At 43.4% G+C, this 19,953-nt stretch overlaps 1 protein-coding gene across 11 annotated transcripts in view; it reads left to right on the forward strand.

The window, feature by feature from the left end:
* LOC137431249 (rho guanine nucleotide exchange factor 11) overlaps nt 1–19,953 on the forward strand; it is a 159,714-nt gene that overhangs the window by 72,075 nt on the left and 67,686 nt on the right. For all 11 annotated transcript variants that reach the window (XM_078780119.1, XM_078780123.1, XM_078780134.1 and 8 more), the window contains one exon: nt 9,093–9,215. In XM_078780119.1, coding sequence (XP_078636245.1) covers nt 9,093–9,215 — 123 coding nt within the window. The remainder of the gene's footprint in view (nt 1–9,092; nt 9,216–19,953) is intronic.

Consider the following 19,953-nt stretch of genomic DNA (forward strand, 5'->3'; position numbering starts at 1 on the left):
GACCGGGGCGAAGCACTTCACCCTGGACATCGACGGTACTCCTGACCGCGTTTCTGTAGACCGCCTCAAGCCGGCCCACCTCGACGTGGACCATCCACCGCCAGTGGCCCGACCCCCACGTCGGGGCCGCCCCCCTGCGGGCGGACCCCCGGCACCGCCCAGCCCCGCCGCCACGCCGCCCCCCGGTCCTGCAGCCGGAGGCATCCCTGATGGCATCCCTGCATCCCAGACGCCGCCAGTCGCCAGGGGGCGCTTTGGCCGGGTCATCCGTTTGCCCCGCAAACTGACCCTTCAGGTGCGCGGGGATTCTGGGGGGGCGCGTGTGGCGGACACGAAAGCACTGACGTGGTGACATCACCCCGCACACCAAGTGGGGATGGCCCATGCCAGGGAGAGAGGCGTGGCCTCACAATATACACGGGGCGCGCAGCCCTGAGCAGCTTAGTGTTACAGTGAGCTCCTGAAATAGAGATGCTTATAAGTTACCGCTTGTCCGCTTCCTCCTTGCTCGCAAGCAGCGCGCGTAACGCCGCGCTTTCATATAATATAACAAATATCATGAAACATTTACATTTTGTTGTCCATTGTATCATTTAAATAAACATAAATGCAAATTTCGCATGTGGAAAAAGTAAGTACACCCTTGGCTCTAATAGGTGGTATTGGCCCCCTTCGGCAGAAACAACCTCAAGTAGGCGTTTCTTCTGACATCGACTGGGAGAAATTTTTGCCCACTCCTCCATGCAGAATTCTTTCAGCTGTGCGATGTTTGAGGGGTTTCTTGCATGCACAGCTCGTTTCAAATCCCCCCACAACATATCGATGGGATTTAGATCCGGGCTTTGACTTGGCTATTCCAGAACCCTCCATTTCTTTATTTTCAGCCATTCCTTGGTGGATTTACTGGTATGTTTAGGGTCATTGTCATGTTGCAAGGTCTACCTTAGGTTGAGCTTCAATTCTCCGACAGATGGCCTCACATTATCCTTGAGCACCCTCTGGTACAATGAAGAATCATAGTGGATTCTATGATGGTGAGGTGCCCAGGCCCTGATGCAGCAAAGCTTCCCCAAACCATAATATTTCCACCACCATGCTTTGCAGTTGGTATCAGGTTCTTGTGGTCAAATGCTGCCTTTGGTTTTCGCCAAACATGTCTTCTGGTACTGTGGCCAAATAGCTCTACCTTTGACTCATCTGTCTAGAGCACATTGTTCCAGAAGTGCTGGTCTTTGCCTTGGTGTTCATTGGCAAACTTTAGTCTTGCCCTGATGTTCTTTCTGGACAGCAAAGGTTTCCTCCTGGCACACCTCCCATGTCGATCAAATTTGTGCAGCCTCTTTCAAAAGGAAGACTCGTGCACTTTGACATCAACAGTGGCAAGAGCTACCTCTCGGTCCCGTGATGACATTCTGGGGTTCTTCGAGACCTTTCAGAATCTTGCGGTCTGCTCTCGGGCTGAACTTGCTGGGGCGGCCTGGCCTGAACAAGTTGGCAGTTGTTTGGAATCTTCTCCACTTGTAGATGATCTTCCGAACAGTCGAATGATTGATTTCAAATTGTTTGGAGATCTTTTTAAATACCTTCCCAGACTCGTAGGCATCTATAACCTTCTTTCTGAAGGCCTCAGAGAGCTCTTTTGATCTAGGCATGGTGACGCCACACACTTAAACAACAAAGAGCAAACCAAACTAAATATCTGAGGTTTAAATAAGATAGTTTCCTCCAAGATCCTCTCTAACAATGTTCTAATCATTTGCACCTGAGCTGGTTCACCTGATTCTAATTTTAGGTATTTGAAGTAGTGATAAATGTCGGGGTGTACTTCATTTTTCCACATGCGAAATTTGCATTTATGTTTATTTAAATTATACAATGGATTACAAAATGTAAATGTTTCATTATATTTGTTATATTATATCACCTTTATCTGTCAATATTGTTGAAATGAAGATCAAATAGCTGTATGTTGAAATATGTTGAAAAAGTCAAAACTTTACACGGGGTGTACTTAGTTTTTCACGTGACTGTACGTCTCATCAAAGTAAATGCGAATAATGTTGAGAGGTTTAGATTCCACAGAATCCGGGGGAGACGGTTGTGTGATGCTGGTGCGCCAGCCCATAAGGTAGAGCAGTAATCCTGAGCTATGTACGAAGGCTTTTGTATACTGTGAGTCAAACTTATTTTAAAGCAATGGTGGAGGATGCCCAGTCTGTAGATGGCTTTGAAAGGTGGGCAGCCGAGGAAGTTGGTGCAAAACTGCCTTGGGCCTTTCCAACTTCCATTTGGGAGGAGAGGAGAGGCAAGGAATCCGATGGACGTATGAATATATGTGTTACAAACTTTACGGGATGACATAAAATTGCCCTTAATCTGTTCAGCCTTCCATGTCGTGAAAGCAAGGTGATTGTTTGCAACCTCCTCACCACAGGATTCAGTGTATCAGGCCCGAGAAGATGGATAGGAACACCAGAGTTGGGATAGGTTAAACCGGTGAGTGTGAGTAAACTTTTGTGGAACATATTCCCAGAAGTAATTGATATCAGAGTTAGTGGAGATGGAACCCCATTTTTGTGAGACTACAGATTCCAGTCCCTGCCAGTTGGCGCCATAGAGATATAAACTTTGCCAAGTAAATAGTCATCCGAGCCAAAAGGGGCAGAGGGAGAACAGGAAAGGATGACTGAAAAGTTTGTCATTCTCAGGTTCAGAAGTGAGGATGTAATGCTAACAGATATGCAGTTTGGAAAGTTTACAGATTGGCCAAGCCCATGAAATTGCACAAGGCCTTTGCAGTCATGCTACGGATGTTTTTTGCATTACAAACTCCCAGCTAACTGGCATGGTGGCAGTTGAAGTCACAACAGATGAAGTCAATAGTGTTAGGATGTCTGGTTACTAGTTGATCAATGTTAGCAGAAAATAGGTGAAGAAAGAGTTGTCATTGTTATGTGAACAGTAAACCATAGAGATACATATTTGCTACCTGTGGAGAAGAATCATTATCCGAAGGTATGCTAACTGGCTTGGAGGTGTTAGCCCTGACAATCCTTACACAGTAAATATAAAATCCTTTCACAACGAACTCAAAGCGATTGCGGCCTCTGTCACAGATATGGTATTACCTACCACCTATGATTGTATGGTAACCCTGAGAGAGGACAACATGATTACCAGGTGGGGAATTTGAGAAGGAGCTTGTTACTAGAATAAAGGGTGTATCCTGGAGGAGACTTGGAGGGTTGGGTACTGAGATAACAGAGGAAGCAAGACCAGAGGATATGTAGGATAAAACACAGGCCACAGGCCTGCCTGTGATGTGAGAGCAGCTACTCTTGTGCTTATGTCAGTGTAATTTTACAAGAAAGAAAGTGCTCTAGCAGCCACCATCACTTATTTGAAATGGATAAACATTCTCCAATCAAAACGAATATCAGACTGATATTTTTAAAAAATGGCCACATATGGGAAAAAACGTTTTAAAATGTAGGTGTGATATGTGAGAATTACAATCTATGGTACTCCCACAATCACCTGTACTCTGACAACTCAACTTCTCTCCACTTAAGGTGCGATTGGACTGGACTGGCCCAGACTTCCCAAACCACCACTTTCCCAATTAAACAGACTTCCTGTAACCAACAGCATATGAGCTAATGTGCCTCTTTTGTAACTGGACTCATCAGTCGACCTATGGCATCCCCTTTTACATCCTATACCACCTGTCTCACTTATTCCTCTGATGTTTATCCTCAATCTCTTGAGTTCCTGTACAAACAGCATAGCCTTGCAATCCACTGCGACCCTTTCGAGCTATGTGCAATTACATTCGCCGCAATGCTTCCTTTTGCCGTGACAAGCATGCACATGACACAATCACCTGATATTTACCTTGTGGTGGTGATGATGGCCAACATGACAGCAATGCCTGCCTCTCTGACTGATGAACAGAGCTGGGTACCATTTAGCTCAGCTTCTTGTGCAAATCACAGTACTTTTCATGCAGCAACTGACAAAGCTAGAAATGAATACTGCATGACAATGGTGCTGTCATCACCATAGTGTAACAACAACAACAACAACAACAACAACAGGCATTTAAAGGCCATTTTCCCTGCTAGAGCGGGGGTTAGCCTTGCGGTCCCCATGACAATCTTCTCCATTTTGCCCTATTTTCTGCATCTCTCCTTGTTAACCCCCTTGCCCGCATTTCTTCTTCCACTATCTTTAGCCAAGTCTTTCTCGGTCTTCCCCGTCCTCTACTTCCTTCTACATTCATTTTCATCACTCTTCTCAACCAGTCACTTTCATCCTTCCTCAACACATGACCAAATCATCTCAACCTGTTCCTCTTCACAGCATCAATCACAGGCTCTATTCCCATCATCTTTCGCAATTCATCATTTGTCTTCCTCTCTCTCAATGATACTCCGCACATCCACCGAAGCATTCGCATTTCCACCCTTTCCACGACACCATAGTGTTATATTAATCAATTTTCTCTTTGCAGCAAATTTAACTGGCTGGCAGGGTGGCTTGGAGATGCACATACTCGCCTCTAAGCTGTCTCGCCTGGGTTCGAATCTCGGCCCAGCTATAAACCTTCGTTCCAGTGTTTCACAGGCAGGGTGATTCATAAAGGTGTGCACCGTCCCTGGGATACTGGGATAGACACGTAAAACCTGCGTCCTGTCTGCCAACATTAGTTGATGTAAAACTGACGTTAAAGATCCCACGGTGTCCTTCATGAAGAGTAGGCGAGCTATCGCTGGCACCAAGAACTAAGTCCAAATTCCTGCCCTAACTACTGCTGGGAAGGCAATGGCAAACCACCCAGTATAACCCTTGTCAGTAAACTGCTTCAGCAACACCGATGCTCTGTAACAGAGTATGGTACATCATAATCAGTATCAGCAAATGTAACAATCTTTGCCTGTCACAAATACACTATGCCACGTAGCTAACTCTCAGAGCACGACTGTAACCAGAAATGCAATTTCAGCTTGGAGTTGCGACAACCTGTCAGTAAAGAATTGCTTACGTTGTCAACAATTCGATTGATATCATGAAGGTAAATCCAACTGTGATGTTGCGAAGAGTACAAAGGCTCATCTCAAATTTGGCCTTTTTATTTCACTTTAAAAAATTATTCTAATGTTGAACAATTTGAACAATTTGAACAAATGTTGAACAATTTAAACTTACTCACTGCAGGAAGGTTGTTGGTCTTTCCGTCTTTTACCGACTCCTCTCCGGCCTTGCTCCCCCAGCTCTCTCTGGGTTCTGTCCCCCAAATATTCCTCCAGGTCGCACAAGATCTGCCAGCAACCCTCTTATGGGTAAACTGCCAAAATCAAGACTCTCTGCTCACCTTCATGCCTTCATTCCTCTTTTCTCCCGCCTCTGGAACAAACTCCCCACTCTCTTCAATCCCACTCCTCCATCCAGGTCTTTAAAACAGCTGTTCACCACCATCTCTTATCTTCCCCCATCCAAAACCTTGATCTTTTCTACCCCCGCTAAATTCACCCCAAATCCACTTTTTTGAAATACCAACTTCTTTCCTGGAAGTCCTTGGTGTCCTTGTGTTTTATACTTCTCCCACCCCCCTCCCCCTTCTCACGCCTCGTCCCCCCAAGCCCTCTCCCGCCCACACATTTCCCGATGTCCCTGCTCTCAAATGTTGTGTTTGTGTGCTTCCCCTTCTCTCCCCATCTCGTCTACTGCTCCCTCTTTATATATATATTTTTTGTCTTTTTGATTATTTTTTTTTTGTGATAAATGTTAGCTCTTTCACGAGCCTCGATTCTGTATACAAAAAAAGAAGAAAAAGTGGTTAGTTTAATGAAAGCTTTTAAATTAAAACAAAGCACCTTGCCATCAAATAGGACAGCAGTATAGGTGAACCAAACCACAGCTTTTATTGTTCTCATCATCCTTTTATGATGTATTTAATACTCATGGCAAAGGATATGCATTGTCATTTTGTTTCGCATTCAAATGATAGTGATTTGTACACATGAGGCGCATAAAAAGAGTTCAAGGAACAAAATAGGCCAAAAAATTGAATTTTTTTGGAAAATGTGGCATCATTTTTTCTTTTTTCCTTTCTTTTTTTTATTTTGATGCACTCGTTCAATCTATCCTTAAAACAGTCTATTCCAGTAAAATTGGATTGTTTCTTCAATCACTTATTGGTCAGGTCTTCGTCATCAGAGATTCGGCAGCCATGAAGGTGAGTGAGGCTTCCGTTGTTGAAATAGATGATTGTCACTGTACTTCATGGGAGTGGAGGCTGCTATAGCTGCTCAAAGCCAAACTCACAAATAGCGGTCTCCGCAACATGGGCCGTGTGCACGGGAGCCTTGTTGTATGATTGAGGAGCACACATGTGATCAGCATCCCTTGGAAATTTATCCTTGATTTCCTGCTTCCCTTCTTGCAGGACGCTGGCACAATATTCCCTTGTTGGTCTACTTTTTGATGTATTTAATCAATTGGCAGGATTTCCTTGGCATCCCATAAAATTAAGGCCATGATCTTGCTGGATGAAGTTTGGGTGCAAAATGTATTTGTTAGTTGTGATCTCTTGTGCTTCCACTTGGTGCATCCCAGTGGTTAAGCCATGGTTCCTCAGCTGGATCTGCATTGTACTTGAAGCCCATTCCATGATGTCAGCCTTTGCTGTCAGTGCTGAGTGCTGAGGCTTCGGGGATCCATTTTGCTGAGATCCTGCACATGACCAAGTATTCGTGGATGACAGTGAAAATGCTGCCTTGAGATATTCCATGCTCCATAGAGACTTATGCAACTTAAACTGGCTGATACTCCATCATGCCTTAGCCTGGGAAAGAGTTTATGGGGCAGTCATGTCACCTTAGTCAACCTAATTTGTCATCATCTTCAAGGTATTTATTTGTGTCCGTGACACTTTAAGCCAGCTGCCCATTTGGCGACTGTAGAATATGAAGGTTTATTATTATTGCTCGTAAAAAGCCCGTCAAAAATGACGGGTTGGAACAGTTTATTCGGCGGTGCAGCCTCGTGAGCGTGCCGAAGTCTGAAGCCTCGGCCTAGTGTCAGGTGTGCTTATATCTTCTTTATTTGAACACTTGTTTTACTCTCTGTGTGTTGCACGTCATGTGCAGCGAATTTCACCTCCCTGCACCTTGTATTTATTGTTCTTTTTAGAAACACGCTTCTATACACCACCCTTGACACTCAGTTTGCAAGCCACCGTCTACAATTCCAATAGAAGAGATAACTATTCTTTTATGGAAAATGGTTTTTAGAGTTTGTTTTGTCCTCAAAAATAGACTGCAGTGAACACACATTTGTGCTAAAAGATTGCCCTTTAAAACCTACCATTATGAAGGGGGGCAGATATGTGTACAAACGCACAAACTGACATTGTTCTGCCTCGGCAAACGAAGTCACCGGAGGCATTATGTTTTTGGATTGTCCGTCCGTCCGTACGGGCTAAACCTTGTTTTTCTCAGCAACCATATGTCCGATTGAGACGAAACTTTCATTGTAGGAGTGACACCCATGCAGAATGTTTTTATGATAATTGTAATGGCATAGGTCACGTGCTATGGCAGCCATCTTGGATTAAAAGCAAATGATGAAAATTTTATTTCTCGGAAACCGCAGAATGGAAAAATTTGAAACTTGGCACATTGTCAAGTACTCCCAATGGGGAACAAAAGCATGATAATGATGACATCATAGGTGAAGTGGTATTCCAGCCAAAAATGTTTTAATCAAATTTCTTATCCTAAAAATCTGAAATTGCATGCACATGATCTATGACCATGATTTGTATTGAAATATTAAATTTATGACATCATCGGTCACAGGGTTGGGCAGCCATATTGGATTGAAGGAAAATATTAAATAATCATATCCCTGAAACCGCTCACCCTATTGATGTGAATCTTTACAAATATCATCTAACACCATTGCTGTATATAGTTTGAAAATGATGATGTCATAGGTCACGTGGTTTGGCAGCCATATTGGATAGAAAAACGAACCTTATCCTATCAACACGAAACTTCACAAACGTGATCCCTTACCCATACATATGCAGAGTGTACATTTTTTAAGGTCATATGTCATATGGTATGGCAGCCATATTAGCTTGAAAGCCTATGTTTAAAAAAAATCCCCTCTCTGAAACTGCTTCACCAATCGATGTGAAACCTGTCATGTCTGGTAAAAAATGTGATACTTGAGAACAGCTGAAGGGATTTGAATCGAACTTGTTTATTTTTAGGACAGTGAACGATGGCATCTACCCATTGTGAGACGATGCGGAGGCATGTTGGTGACACAGTTGCATTGTTCTAGTTTTTTTATATGGTAGATTCCACATGCAGCTTGTGGCTGCTCATTGCATCATTTCTGGAAGTGCGGCCGTGCCGTTGATGCACTGCCCCCTGTTACGAGTAAGCTGGTAATCATTTTGCCGACCATGGAAGGATGACAGGCTGAGTCAACCCACCTGGTGTAATTTAACGGCATAACAGGGGCTCAACCTGAAGACTCTAAAATGTTTAGCCAGCCACTTTAACAATTTAGCCAATACCAGGCTTAATATGAAGGTGTGTATACGCCATACAGATCCACCATGTGTTCTTGGATTTCTTTTGAAGATATCTCCAATTTACATAAATATAAATCAAAATAATTTGATGCTCAATATTACAAAATCCATAACTGAATGACATAGCAAACATCTGCATTATATTTTGAAGCAAAAAACTCTAATGAAAATTAATGACGTGAAACAAACGTTCGTGTAAGTTTATAATTAAGCAAATAAATTAAATAAATACATGGCTCAAGAGTGCCAATGATTGCCTTGTTCCCAGAACTTTTTGAACGCTCCTCATGCATCCACAACTCTGTAAAAACTCTTAATCTCACACAAACCATTCCTCCCCCAATGCACCAACTCCCAAAAAACTTTAATCTTCCGTGCATTCAAAATAAACATGTGACCTTTTATGAAATGTGTGTTTGGAGTTTGTCGCATCATTGTCACATGCAGCAATTGATTTACGGCTTTGGTTTTATTTTTCCAGAAAACAGAGGGTGATGGGACTTGCTAGCTTCTTTGGTGGTGATGCTTTGACGGAAGTACGTCAGGGGTCCATGAGAGAGACGGCGGATGCCTTACAACTCTTCAAGAGCATTCATTACGAAATGTAACTATGCTCACTGTATTTATACTGAACCACTTTACGTGCATTTCCTACAAGAGTTTGCAACAGCGAGCTTCAACCCACACTTCCTCCTCCTTTTCCCTCTTCACAACCTCACACAATGATGTTCACACAATCACACACAACGTTTTTTGTACAAGTCCTTCACGAACCTGCGGTCAATGCCTGACGTTCAACTGAAGGTGGCACAGGAATGTGGAATTTATTGAAATTTATTTTTAATACTTACATGATTTGCAAACTGCTATCCTCAACAAAGTCATACTATCCTCGTCAACTAAAGTATCAAACAAGCCCAGCTATGCCATTGTTAGACTATCGGTCTTGTTATTGTTGTTGTTGTTGTTGTCTAGCTTGGACAGTTCTTTTAAACAAACCCGCAGCACAAAGACAGCCAATCAATCTCCCAGGAGCGACCCAGATATCTCCCATATCCAGGATGGTGTAGCCCCTCCTGTACAAGGTTAGGAGAGAGAGAGAGAGGGAGAGGGAGAGGAGGGGAGAGGAGAGGAGAGGAGAGGAGAGAGGGAGAGACGAGAGAGACACGAGAGAGAGACACGAGAGAGAGACACGAGAGAGAGACACGAGAGAGAGACACGAGAGAGAGACACGAGAGAGAGACACGAGAGAGAGAGACGAGAGAGAGACGAGAGAGAGACAGACGAGAGAGACGAGAGACAGACGAGAGACAGACGAGAGAGAGACGAGAGACAAGGGCTGGTCCATGGGGACCGATCGGCACTTTGGCTGTGACTGCACTGCCCTGACGAATCTGGGCAGCAGGGAAGAATGGGGGAAGATTTGGCTCATGGCTTGTGTCATAGTTGCTGTTGACAGGGTGGGAGGACGTGGAGAGGGCACAATGATGGGGGACATGGAGAGAGAATGGGGCTGATGGGGCATTGAGAGGGGGAGTGGCAAGGAATGTGGGGGTTAAGGGAGACACCAAGCAGGGGTGCGACTGGGAATTTATGGAAGGCACAGTGGAAGTGGGGCACGGAGTGAGGGTAGGGGTAGCAATACACAGGCTTTCAGAGGATGATGTGGGGGAGTGTACTGGCATGAGTAGTTAGCCATCATTGTCCCGCATTTAATGGAGAATGGGTTTGTTTTGAGGATCCCAAGATCAGTAAAAGGACGACTCATATCACGATCGTGATAGAGGGAATGGCACTTAAACACACAAAGAAAGACTACTGTATTAAGGCAATAGGGCACAGGGTGTGAGTTTGCGAGCTTTCCAAGAATGAAACAAAAGAAGGGAAGAAGAGGCAGTATGCGAGAAATACATTTGCAAATGAGAAGAATGGGAGATTAAACTTTTCAAAATTTTAGTTTTAAGATTGGAATTGACATTGTGATGGGAGGAGGAGAAAAGGGGAGATGACAGGAAAGATAAATGAGCCTTAGTAGTGAATTTTCTTTGGAAAAAGTTTAGAAAGAGGAACAATTTGGTGTTTTGGGTGGGATGAAAAGGATTGTAAGGCATGGAATGAACTCGCTCAGACATCAAAATCAATACACCTGCCTACATTCTCACTTCCGACACACATCCCTACATCCCCAATTCTTCTAGGTACCAATGTAATTCCAATTTGAATGTGTACTGTTTCTTCTGCCTCTTCTTTACCCTGAAACTGTGGCCCTGGTCTTATCACTGTCCATTCTGCTGAAAAGCTCCTCTATATTTATTTTGTCTCTCCCCTTCATTATCTAAAACATCTTTATCAGATCTTCCTCATAATTGCCTCCATTCTAAAGTGTAAAGTGTTGTCCTCTTTGGATCAATTGAAGGAGACAAGCTGCTCTTTGTAGCTTAGTCTCGCTAGCTTAAGAATTAATTTATGCTCAACTGTCGCTCTTCCCTAAACTGGTTTCCTCAGATGTCGTGACCAAATCAGTACACATTATATATGTGGTGAGGCCTCCTGATGTGATGGATCTCCTCCTGTGCCAATCGAAAATCGAAATTCCTGTACAGGATTAACAATACTGCTCTTGATTTATCATTTATCACGCTGTCGTTACTTATACGAGTCAAATCAGCTAAAGTGTAATAAAGTGTAACACAGATGTCAAAATACAAAACTCTTTATTCACATATCAAACCAGAGTTTTATAAAAGTTACCTCCAACTGATAAGTTCGTTATGTAGCCACTTTATCATAAAATTGAGCCTTTCGCTCGAGATTTCACAGCTCACGCACGTTATTTTTGAGGGAGAAAATTGTGCTTTTCCCTGCATTTTCCCCCTTGTAGCCAAATTCAGGGCATAAAGAGTGTTTTCTGACAGTGATTTAATATCTACCTTTCCCAAATAACACAATATATTGTAAGACGTGGCTTCATAACTATCTTGTGAACATTCAAAAACATTATCCGTTCAGCATATCCCTGAATTTATTTCCATTCGCTTCTTTGCCATTCAGTTTGAATTTCCATTCAGTTCAGAGAAGAACAACAATTTTTTTTTTTTTTTTTTTTTTTTTGTATACAGAATCGAGGCTCGTGAAAGAGCTAACATTTATCACAAAAACAAATCAAAGAGACAAACTAACAAAGTATATAAAAAGGGGAGCGGGAGACAAGATGGGGAGAGAAGGGGAAGCACATAAACACAACATTTGAGAGCAGGGACATCGGGAATGTGTGGGAGCGAGAGGTATTGGGGGAAGGCGGCGTGGGAAGGGGGGGGGGGGGGGGGAGAAGTATAAACACAAGTACACCAAGGACTTCCAGGATAGTCAGGTCAAAATACAGTTTAACCCCCAAAAAATTGCTACAAAAGGTTTCTCAACTGATTCTGGTAGGGTTTAGCGTACGTTATAACATACTAAAAGTTTACCAAAGTAGGACCCCCGGAAAAGTGTTTTTTTCAAAATGGCGTCCAAGATGGCCGCCGAAACCTCTTAATGATCATAACTATGTAACTATCAACTCAAATTTGATGATCTTGGTGTCTATCCCTAGGTTTTTGGGGGCAAGGAACACATTAAGACCATTAAAAATGAAAGTGGGCCATTATATGTAACACAAAAATCCAATATGGCGTCAATAATAGCCGCCAACACCTCCAAATGACCGCAAGTCCATAACTATTGACTCAAATTTAATGATCTTGATGTCTATCCCCAAGTTTTTGGGGGCAAGGAACACATTAAGACAACTTTGGATATTACTGAGCTGTTGAATCATTATGAAATTGAACTCATGACCTTCAGCTGTCACCTAATGCACAAACACCTTTGTCCATAGAATACGTTTCAGAGCGTTCAGTTTTGAGTGTCATCCTCCTCCTCAGTATCGACCTCTTGAGTGTTGTTTGGATTGTCACAGTTTTCAGTTTGGCAAGGGCCACATGCAGCAGTGCAGCGGAGTCCATAGCGTCTGCAGCTGCATCGAGAGGATTTGCATCCCCCCAAACAGTTGCAATGGATAATTTTCAAGAGTTCGTCAGGCGCAGCATTGTTTTGGGTCATAATGGAATTAACTGATCATTTTCCTGTTTCCATCCCCATTCAGTTAGGTTCATTTCATTTGCCATCCCCATCCATACCATAATTTGAAAGTACACACGTTGGCTATGGAATATTGTTGCAGGTGATGTTGGGGGGAGCCGTTCAGAAGTGACAAATGCTTGAGCAGTTGCCACTTTTTTGGTGAAAATGATATGGCGCAGTGATGATAGCGTATCATTAGACTTGCCACCAAAGAGATCAACCATCAGGTCTTTGCCAAGATCTGATATGTCCTCTTGAGATTTGTTTTGAAGGATGAATGCACTAGCACAGGACTTCATGACAGGATCAGATTTCACTAATTTCCGGAAGGCTGACTTTTTTCCGATGCCGAAAATCCTTGAAGTAGAATCACATCCTGAGTAGGCATGTACAAAGAGCAACTCATTGCACACATCGTCTCCTAAAGTTTCTTTCAACAGGTTAATGTTATACACTCTGTGTTCTTTTGACTGCTTGTTTGCATCAGAACGGAAGTAGATGATCTCATTGTCTGTTCTGGAGTAATGAAGGAGCAAGATCAGCAAATCTGTATCCTCACCGACCAACGTTGTGGTGCAATGACCGGATCGTTCAACAGTTGCCTTAACGATATCAACGTCTGCATCCCCTGGTGACTGAATGACATGGCATCCCCTTTTAGTTAGTGCTGTGCTGATGAGAGCAATCATGTCTGCCTTGTTTTTGTCACGAGACAAAAAGTCATCCTTTTTGCCTGCAAACTCTGTTTCTGCAGTGAAACTAACAATAGGGTGCAGGTTTTTTCCTCGTCTCTGATGTGTGTTGTCTTTTATGGAGGGACCTTCACCATAGCCATCGAACACCACTGTCGCTTGTCCGTAATGTCTCACAGTGAAGTCTGCATAAGACTCAGCTATTGCATTATATGAGTCGCCTTTGTTCCACGGTAAACGATGGAGCAAAGAGCCACCATCAAGCACGTAACAATCTGTTTTGGGAATAGAGTTCATCACAGCCTCACTTGATAAGTCCGCAGCATGGTCTCGAATTGCCTGAGCAAGCTGAGGTTTGTCTGCTTTTCGAAGAATGTTCCTGGTCTCAAAGAGGGCTGGAGGGTAGGGGCTTAGTTCATACGTCAAAACCTCTTCAAGGGAAAGATCTCCTGACCTTGACACCAGAAGGAAACGCTGGAACAGAAGGGCAGGATCAATGGCACGATCAGGAGCAATCTTCACAGCAGAGATATTCCCAAGGGTTTTGGCTCTGTCTTTCCGCTTGAATTTGTAAGTAAATGCCGACTTTCCGATTATATCTTCAATGATCTTGTTTCCAACCGATTCAAAGTCATGTACATTCACATCTGGCCCAGCCACTATCCCGTTGACAATGTTTCTCAGAGTAGGATCAGATGTGAAGAGTGAGCAGGCTGCAAGCTTTATCCGAATTTTCTCGAGATCAGATGCATCTCTTTTGATGCGCGCCTCAGTTGAGTCTTTGTGTTGCGGACTTGTAGTATAGGTTAGGTTTGTGAAATCCTGCATCGCAATGTTGTACTCGGATGTTACAGGTGCAGATAAGGTCCAAAGGTTTCGCATGTCCTCGGTCATCCCACTGCTGCGAGTTAGACCACCAGTGCTCTTCAGAGACCTCATCAACGTTTGTTCGATGACAAGATCACTACTATGACAGCTCGTGGGCAATGACAGCTCGTGGGCGAACTGCCTGAATTATGGCATGACCAACTGCCGCAACCTTGCGTCTTGTGTCTTTCCCAACGAACAATGTTTCCAGTGCTGTCCGCAGACTAGTCGGAATGAACGATAGGGCTGAATCAAGTTTTAAATCATCACTACTTGGATACTGATTCGTCACGGTAGAAACCTGAGATTTTATATCACTTCTGATTAACCTAGCAGCAGTTTCAATAATAGCGCGTTTTTGGGACTCTTCATCGCCTTCCTGACACGTTTGCTTGTAGTATGATCTCAGAATCTGCGACGTTTGTCCTCTCATCGTAACAATATCGTCCAAGCCTTCTCTTTCACCAAAAAAAATTGAGTCCTTAAAGCGTTCTTTAAGACGCTTTTTCAAACTGTAATTGTCATACGGTTCCGAATCAGGATTACAAAGATACCCTTTCATTATGAGGCTCAAAGATGTAACAGTTAGTTGTTCCTCACTGTTCAGTTCTAGGTAAGCACACATTTTCTGAAATGCTTCATACTTATCTTCATCTTTAGGACGACCACACTTTCTGCGCTTGGCTTCGGGGGCTTTCTGGAACTCTAAAGGCACAGACTTGAAGGACCGGAAATTTCCACTACACGAATGATGATAAAGTCCGTCTGCTGCATGTAAATCTCGTAAATAGTATTCAATCCGACCCTTTACAGTATGTCCCCAATCATCTGAACGGGATTCACAGACCTCCACAATTGTCTCCACAAATTTGTCAGTCCGTACCCAGCTAAAGTGTCCCTTGTCCAAATCAATTGTACATCCACAGAATACGCAATCCTTTTCACTGTCAAAACCTCCACTTGATTGTCTTGTGGTTCTCTTTGGTGGCACAGAACCACTACTTTTCTTTGCAACATGGCTTTTAATGTTTTTATCATTTACTAGGGCATGCCCGTACTATATCTATATCTAAAATTATATCCCCCCCTCTATTTACATGAAATGGTTTGGTCCATGAAATGTTTTGGTTCATTCGCAACGCCAAAGCGAACGGCGAACGCTTTACATGAAATGGTTTGGTGCATGAAATGTTTTGGTCCATTCGCAACGCCAAAGCGAACGGCGAACGGCTTGCGAGTACAGTGACAATCCCCCCCCCCCCCCCCCCCTCTATTTAGATGAAATGGTTTTTATTAGTTTTAAAACATAGTTTAACGCCAACATAGCGGCAACATAGTTTGCAAACGTGAAATAAATGAATACGCTCTCAAATGTGCCATCCGAGGCAGAGTGTGTCCACCACGTTCGGCACACGCGATAGTTCGCTGCTCTCTGATTGGTTGAATCGTTTTTTGGACATAGCTCGGTAAGTAATTGTCCGATTAATATGAAACCTTGAAAAGGCACATCCTCGGGTCCCCAGCAATATACCTGGCAAGTTAAAAGTATATCGGACCCGTGGTTGTCGAGAAACAGCGGTCACAGACAAACGTACAAACGTACAAACGTACAAACAGAGATTACTGGAATTATAGATAGATGTACTGTTGACGACAGCTTTTATGCACTTTAGTACTGGCTTCAACTACAAGATCGTCCTTCCGCTTTACACTGGCTTCATTTATTCCCTTCGCCCCCTTCCACTGAATTGCAACCCAGTTATCACTGGAATCCTCGATCTCCTCCTTGCAGATTGGACAAAAAGCTTGACTGGCTGTGCTTGCACTCATTGTTGAATCATGTCTGAAAAAGAGAAAGATGAGAATTAGTTATTCAGTTAGATCCAATTCGACACATTCTTCAGGTCAATATATGGAAAATGCCCCCTCAACCTGTTAGATAATGGCCCACTTTCATTTTTAATGGTCTTAATGTGTTCCTTGCCCCCAAAAACCTAGGGATAGACACCAAGATCATCAAATTTGAGTTGATAGTTACATAGTTATGATCATTAAGAGGTTTCGGTGGCCATCTTGGACGCCATCTTGAAAAAAACACTTTTCCGGGGGTCCTCCTTTGGTAAACTTTTAGTATGTTATAAAGTACACTAAACCCTACCAGAATCAGTTGAGAAACCTTTTGTAGCAATTTTTTTGGGGTTGAGGGGGTATTTTCCATATATCGACCTTACTAGGAAAGAAGTTGGTCTTTCAAAAAAGTGGATTTGGGGTGAAATTAGCGGGGGTAGAAAAGATCAAGGTTTTGGATGGGGGAAGATAAGAAATGGTGGTGAACAGCTGTTTTAAAGACCTGGAGGGAGGAGTGGGATTGAAGAGAGTGAGGGAGTTTGTTCCAGAGGTGGGAGAAAAGAGGAATGAAGGAGTGAAGGTGAGCAGAGAGTCTTGATTTTGTCAGTTTAACAATAAGAGGGTTGCAGGCAGATCTTGTGCGACCTGTAGGAATATTTGGGGGACAGAGCCCAGAGAGAGCTGGAGGAGCAAGGCCGGAGAGGAGTCGGTAGAAGACAAAGACCACCAACCTGCCTGCGGGTGAGTAAGTGAAAGGCTCTCGGAGGTAGCTTCATCACGGGAGATTCCAATGATTCTGAATGCTTTGGTTTCAACAGCGTGAAGACGAGCTAGGTGTGAGGCAGGAGCACCAGCCCAGAGGGGGGAACAGTATTCCATTGAGCTGCGGATAAAAGCCTTATATGTGGTGAGGAGCTCAGGTGTGCCAAGGAAGGACTTCGCACGACGGAGGATGCCCAGTCGGCGACTGGCTTTGGAGGCCAGATTTGAAATGTGGTTTTCCCAGGAAAGATCATGGCAGATAGTGAGACCCAAAAGCTTGAGTGACAGAACTTCTTGGAGAGGATTATTCAGAAAGTGGATGGGAGGGTTGTCCAGTCGGTCTTTTCGGAGAGACATCGTAAGAGTGTGAGATTTGTCAGGATTGAAAGACATGTTCCACTTGTTTGCCCAGTCTGTGATTTTGTCCAGGTCTGCAGAGAGCGAGGAGGCTGCAGACTGCCGATCTGAGGGATGAGGAATGGAGCGGCAGAGAGGGGAGTCATCAGCAAAGAGATAGAGAGGATTTTCAAGAGAGTCGGAGAGATCATTGATGAAGACCAGAAAAAGCACAGGGCCCAGAACACTGCCTTGGGGAACTCCAGCCTGAACAGGAAGAGGAGATGAGAGAAACCCATTCAGGGCCACACGTTGACTACGACTAGAGAGGAAGTCCGCCAGCCATGCGTGGATATTTCCATGGATACCAAAGGAGGAGTGTTTGGTGAGCAGAGCGGGGTGCCAGACGATATCGAAGGCAAGTGATATGTGAAGGGAGACGGCTCTAATTTCCTGTTTGGCATTGAGGACCTCCATCCATTGTTGAGACAGCAGAAGCAGCATGTCCAGAGCAGAGTGACCAGGTCTGAAACCAAATTGATGATCAGAGATCAAGCCATTGGAGAAGAGGAAAGATTTCATATCCGAAGCAATGATGGATTCCATTATTTTGCTGATAATTGGGAGAAGGCTGCTTGGTCTGTAGTTGCTAGGATCTGTTTTTGCACCTTTTTTGTGTAAAGCGGTGATATTGGCTGATTTCCAAGCAGATGGCAGATGACCTTGAGCAAAAGAGAGGGTGAAGAGAATAGTGAGAGGGAGTGAAAGAGCGGAAGAACAGGATTTTAGGACCCGTGGGCTGATGCCGTCAGGTCCAGTTGCAGAATCAGAGTCGAGGGTGGACAGAAACTTTTCCACCTTGTCAGGAGGAAAGGACACAGAGTCCAGGAGCAGCTGGGTACGACTGGGTATGGTGGGTACAGAGAGGGATGGGTTTGGGACACAAGATTTAGAGGCAAACACAGAGTTGAGGCATTCAGCTTTTTCACGTGCGGAGTCAGCTGTGGTGACCTAACAAGGTCAAGGTGAAATCTTACCTAACAAGCCTAAAATATACGAACACACTATTCATGAGATATACAATGCCATGAAGACAAAAGTACGAGCAGGCAGGAGCCAATTTCAACTTCACACGGGGTGCTTGCGCATGTTATTTTGACGGACAAATTTCAAAGGGGTTACATTTATCAGCATCTATTTTGTTCTCTTGAAATACAGTATCTGACTCGGGAAATAGTGGTAAAAACAGTGAATTCAAACACATGTATTTGCTTTATTCAGGAAAAACCCTTCTTTCCTTCTTTCTTTCGATTTGAGAACTATTTCTTTGAAGTTTTACAACGTTTGGATTCATTTTGCACAATTTCAAGACGGCTTTGTACTTGCGTGCATTATTTATTCTGCACGTTACTTCATCTGACAGACACCACAGCAGATTGAACGAACCACCATTGCTATCTTCTTCAACAAAATCTGATGACGTAGTACACGCGTGGGACTAAATTTATATTTCAGGGAAGCAGGTTGGTCACATTGTCCTCGGCAGGCGGGAGATGTTTGCATTGGTTAAGCACATTATATTTTTGACGGAGAGGATATAACTTTTCTTCAAACCGCTAAATTTTGATAGTAAATGGCTCCTGGGGCGTAAAACGTGATATTCCTGCAAAATAACGATTTCTACTGTGGTTGATGCATTATCACGATACGTTTTTTTTCTTGAATAAACAAATAGGGTCATGACAACTATAGTATTGACAAACATACTAATGTGTGAAAGTGCACTTGTCAAGATATTGTCTTTTCATTTAGAGGAGGTTTGAGAGATGAATATGATGTATACAATAGGTAGCTTTGGAAACATACCTCCCATCAATTAGAGCAGGGGTTCTTTACCTTTTTGAGTCATGGACCCCTTTGAGAATCTGGTGAAAGCTCCCCAGAAACCCCTCCCCAGAAAAAATGCACATAAGCACATAAACACAAAATTTTGCATACAATGAATAAATTTTATTGCATCGGAAAATTATTTCCTTCACATACCGTCATAATCAGAATTAAAAAAACAATCTTTACAAAGAATATATCTCACTTTTTTCACGCAAAAATCAATGACCATTCCCTGAATAAAATGAAATATATCCAAATTGTGCAAATTAAACAAAAAATAAACTTCAATTCTGCTCAAAAGTACATCTCAGTGAGAAGGCTGTTGTTGTTTGGCTTCAATATGAAGATGAAATTGGGGAGTGGTCTTTGACAAGTAGAAATCCAATCGATTTCTACTTTTCGTTTTGATGGTAACAAGTGCTGAAAATCCTGACTCGCAAAGATACAGTATGTGGTTGCAAACGGAATCAGAGCTCCCACAGCTCGCTTTGCCAGACGAGGGTGGGCTTGTGTCAAGGAACACCAAAATTCTCCAAGACTCCTCGAGTTGAACTCATGTCGTATCATTTCCTTTGTCCTCAGGTCAATGAGGTCATCGTTGGCAAGGTCTGCATCATTAATACAGTTTATATCAGCAAGGAAAGGATTACGAATCCACGTTTCAACTTTAAGGTCATCTGAGCAGAAGTAACCTTCGAAAGAGTTCTGCAGTGTTTCCAGGTGTCTGCACATTACTGCCTGCAGATAAATTGACAGGGCTTTGTCTCTCTCGACTCCATCCTGCAGAAGCACTTCCTCCAGCATTAGAAAGTTTGCATAGTTGTC

This window comes from Myxine glutinosa, chromosome 1, assembly GCF_964187855.1.
Source record: "Myxine glutinosa chromosome 1, kmMyxGlut1.1, whole genome shotgun sequence".
NCBI classification, from domain to species: Eukaryota; Metazoa; Chordata; class Myxini; order Myxiniformes; family Myxinidae; genus Myxine; species Myxine glutinosa.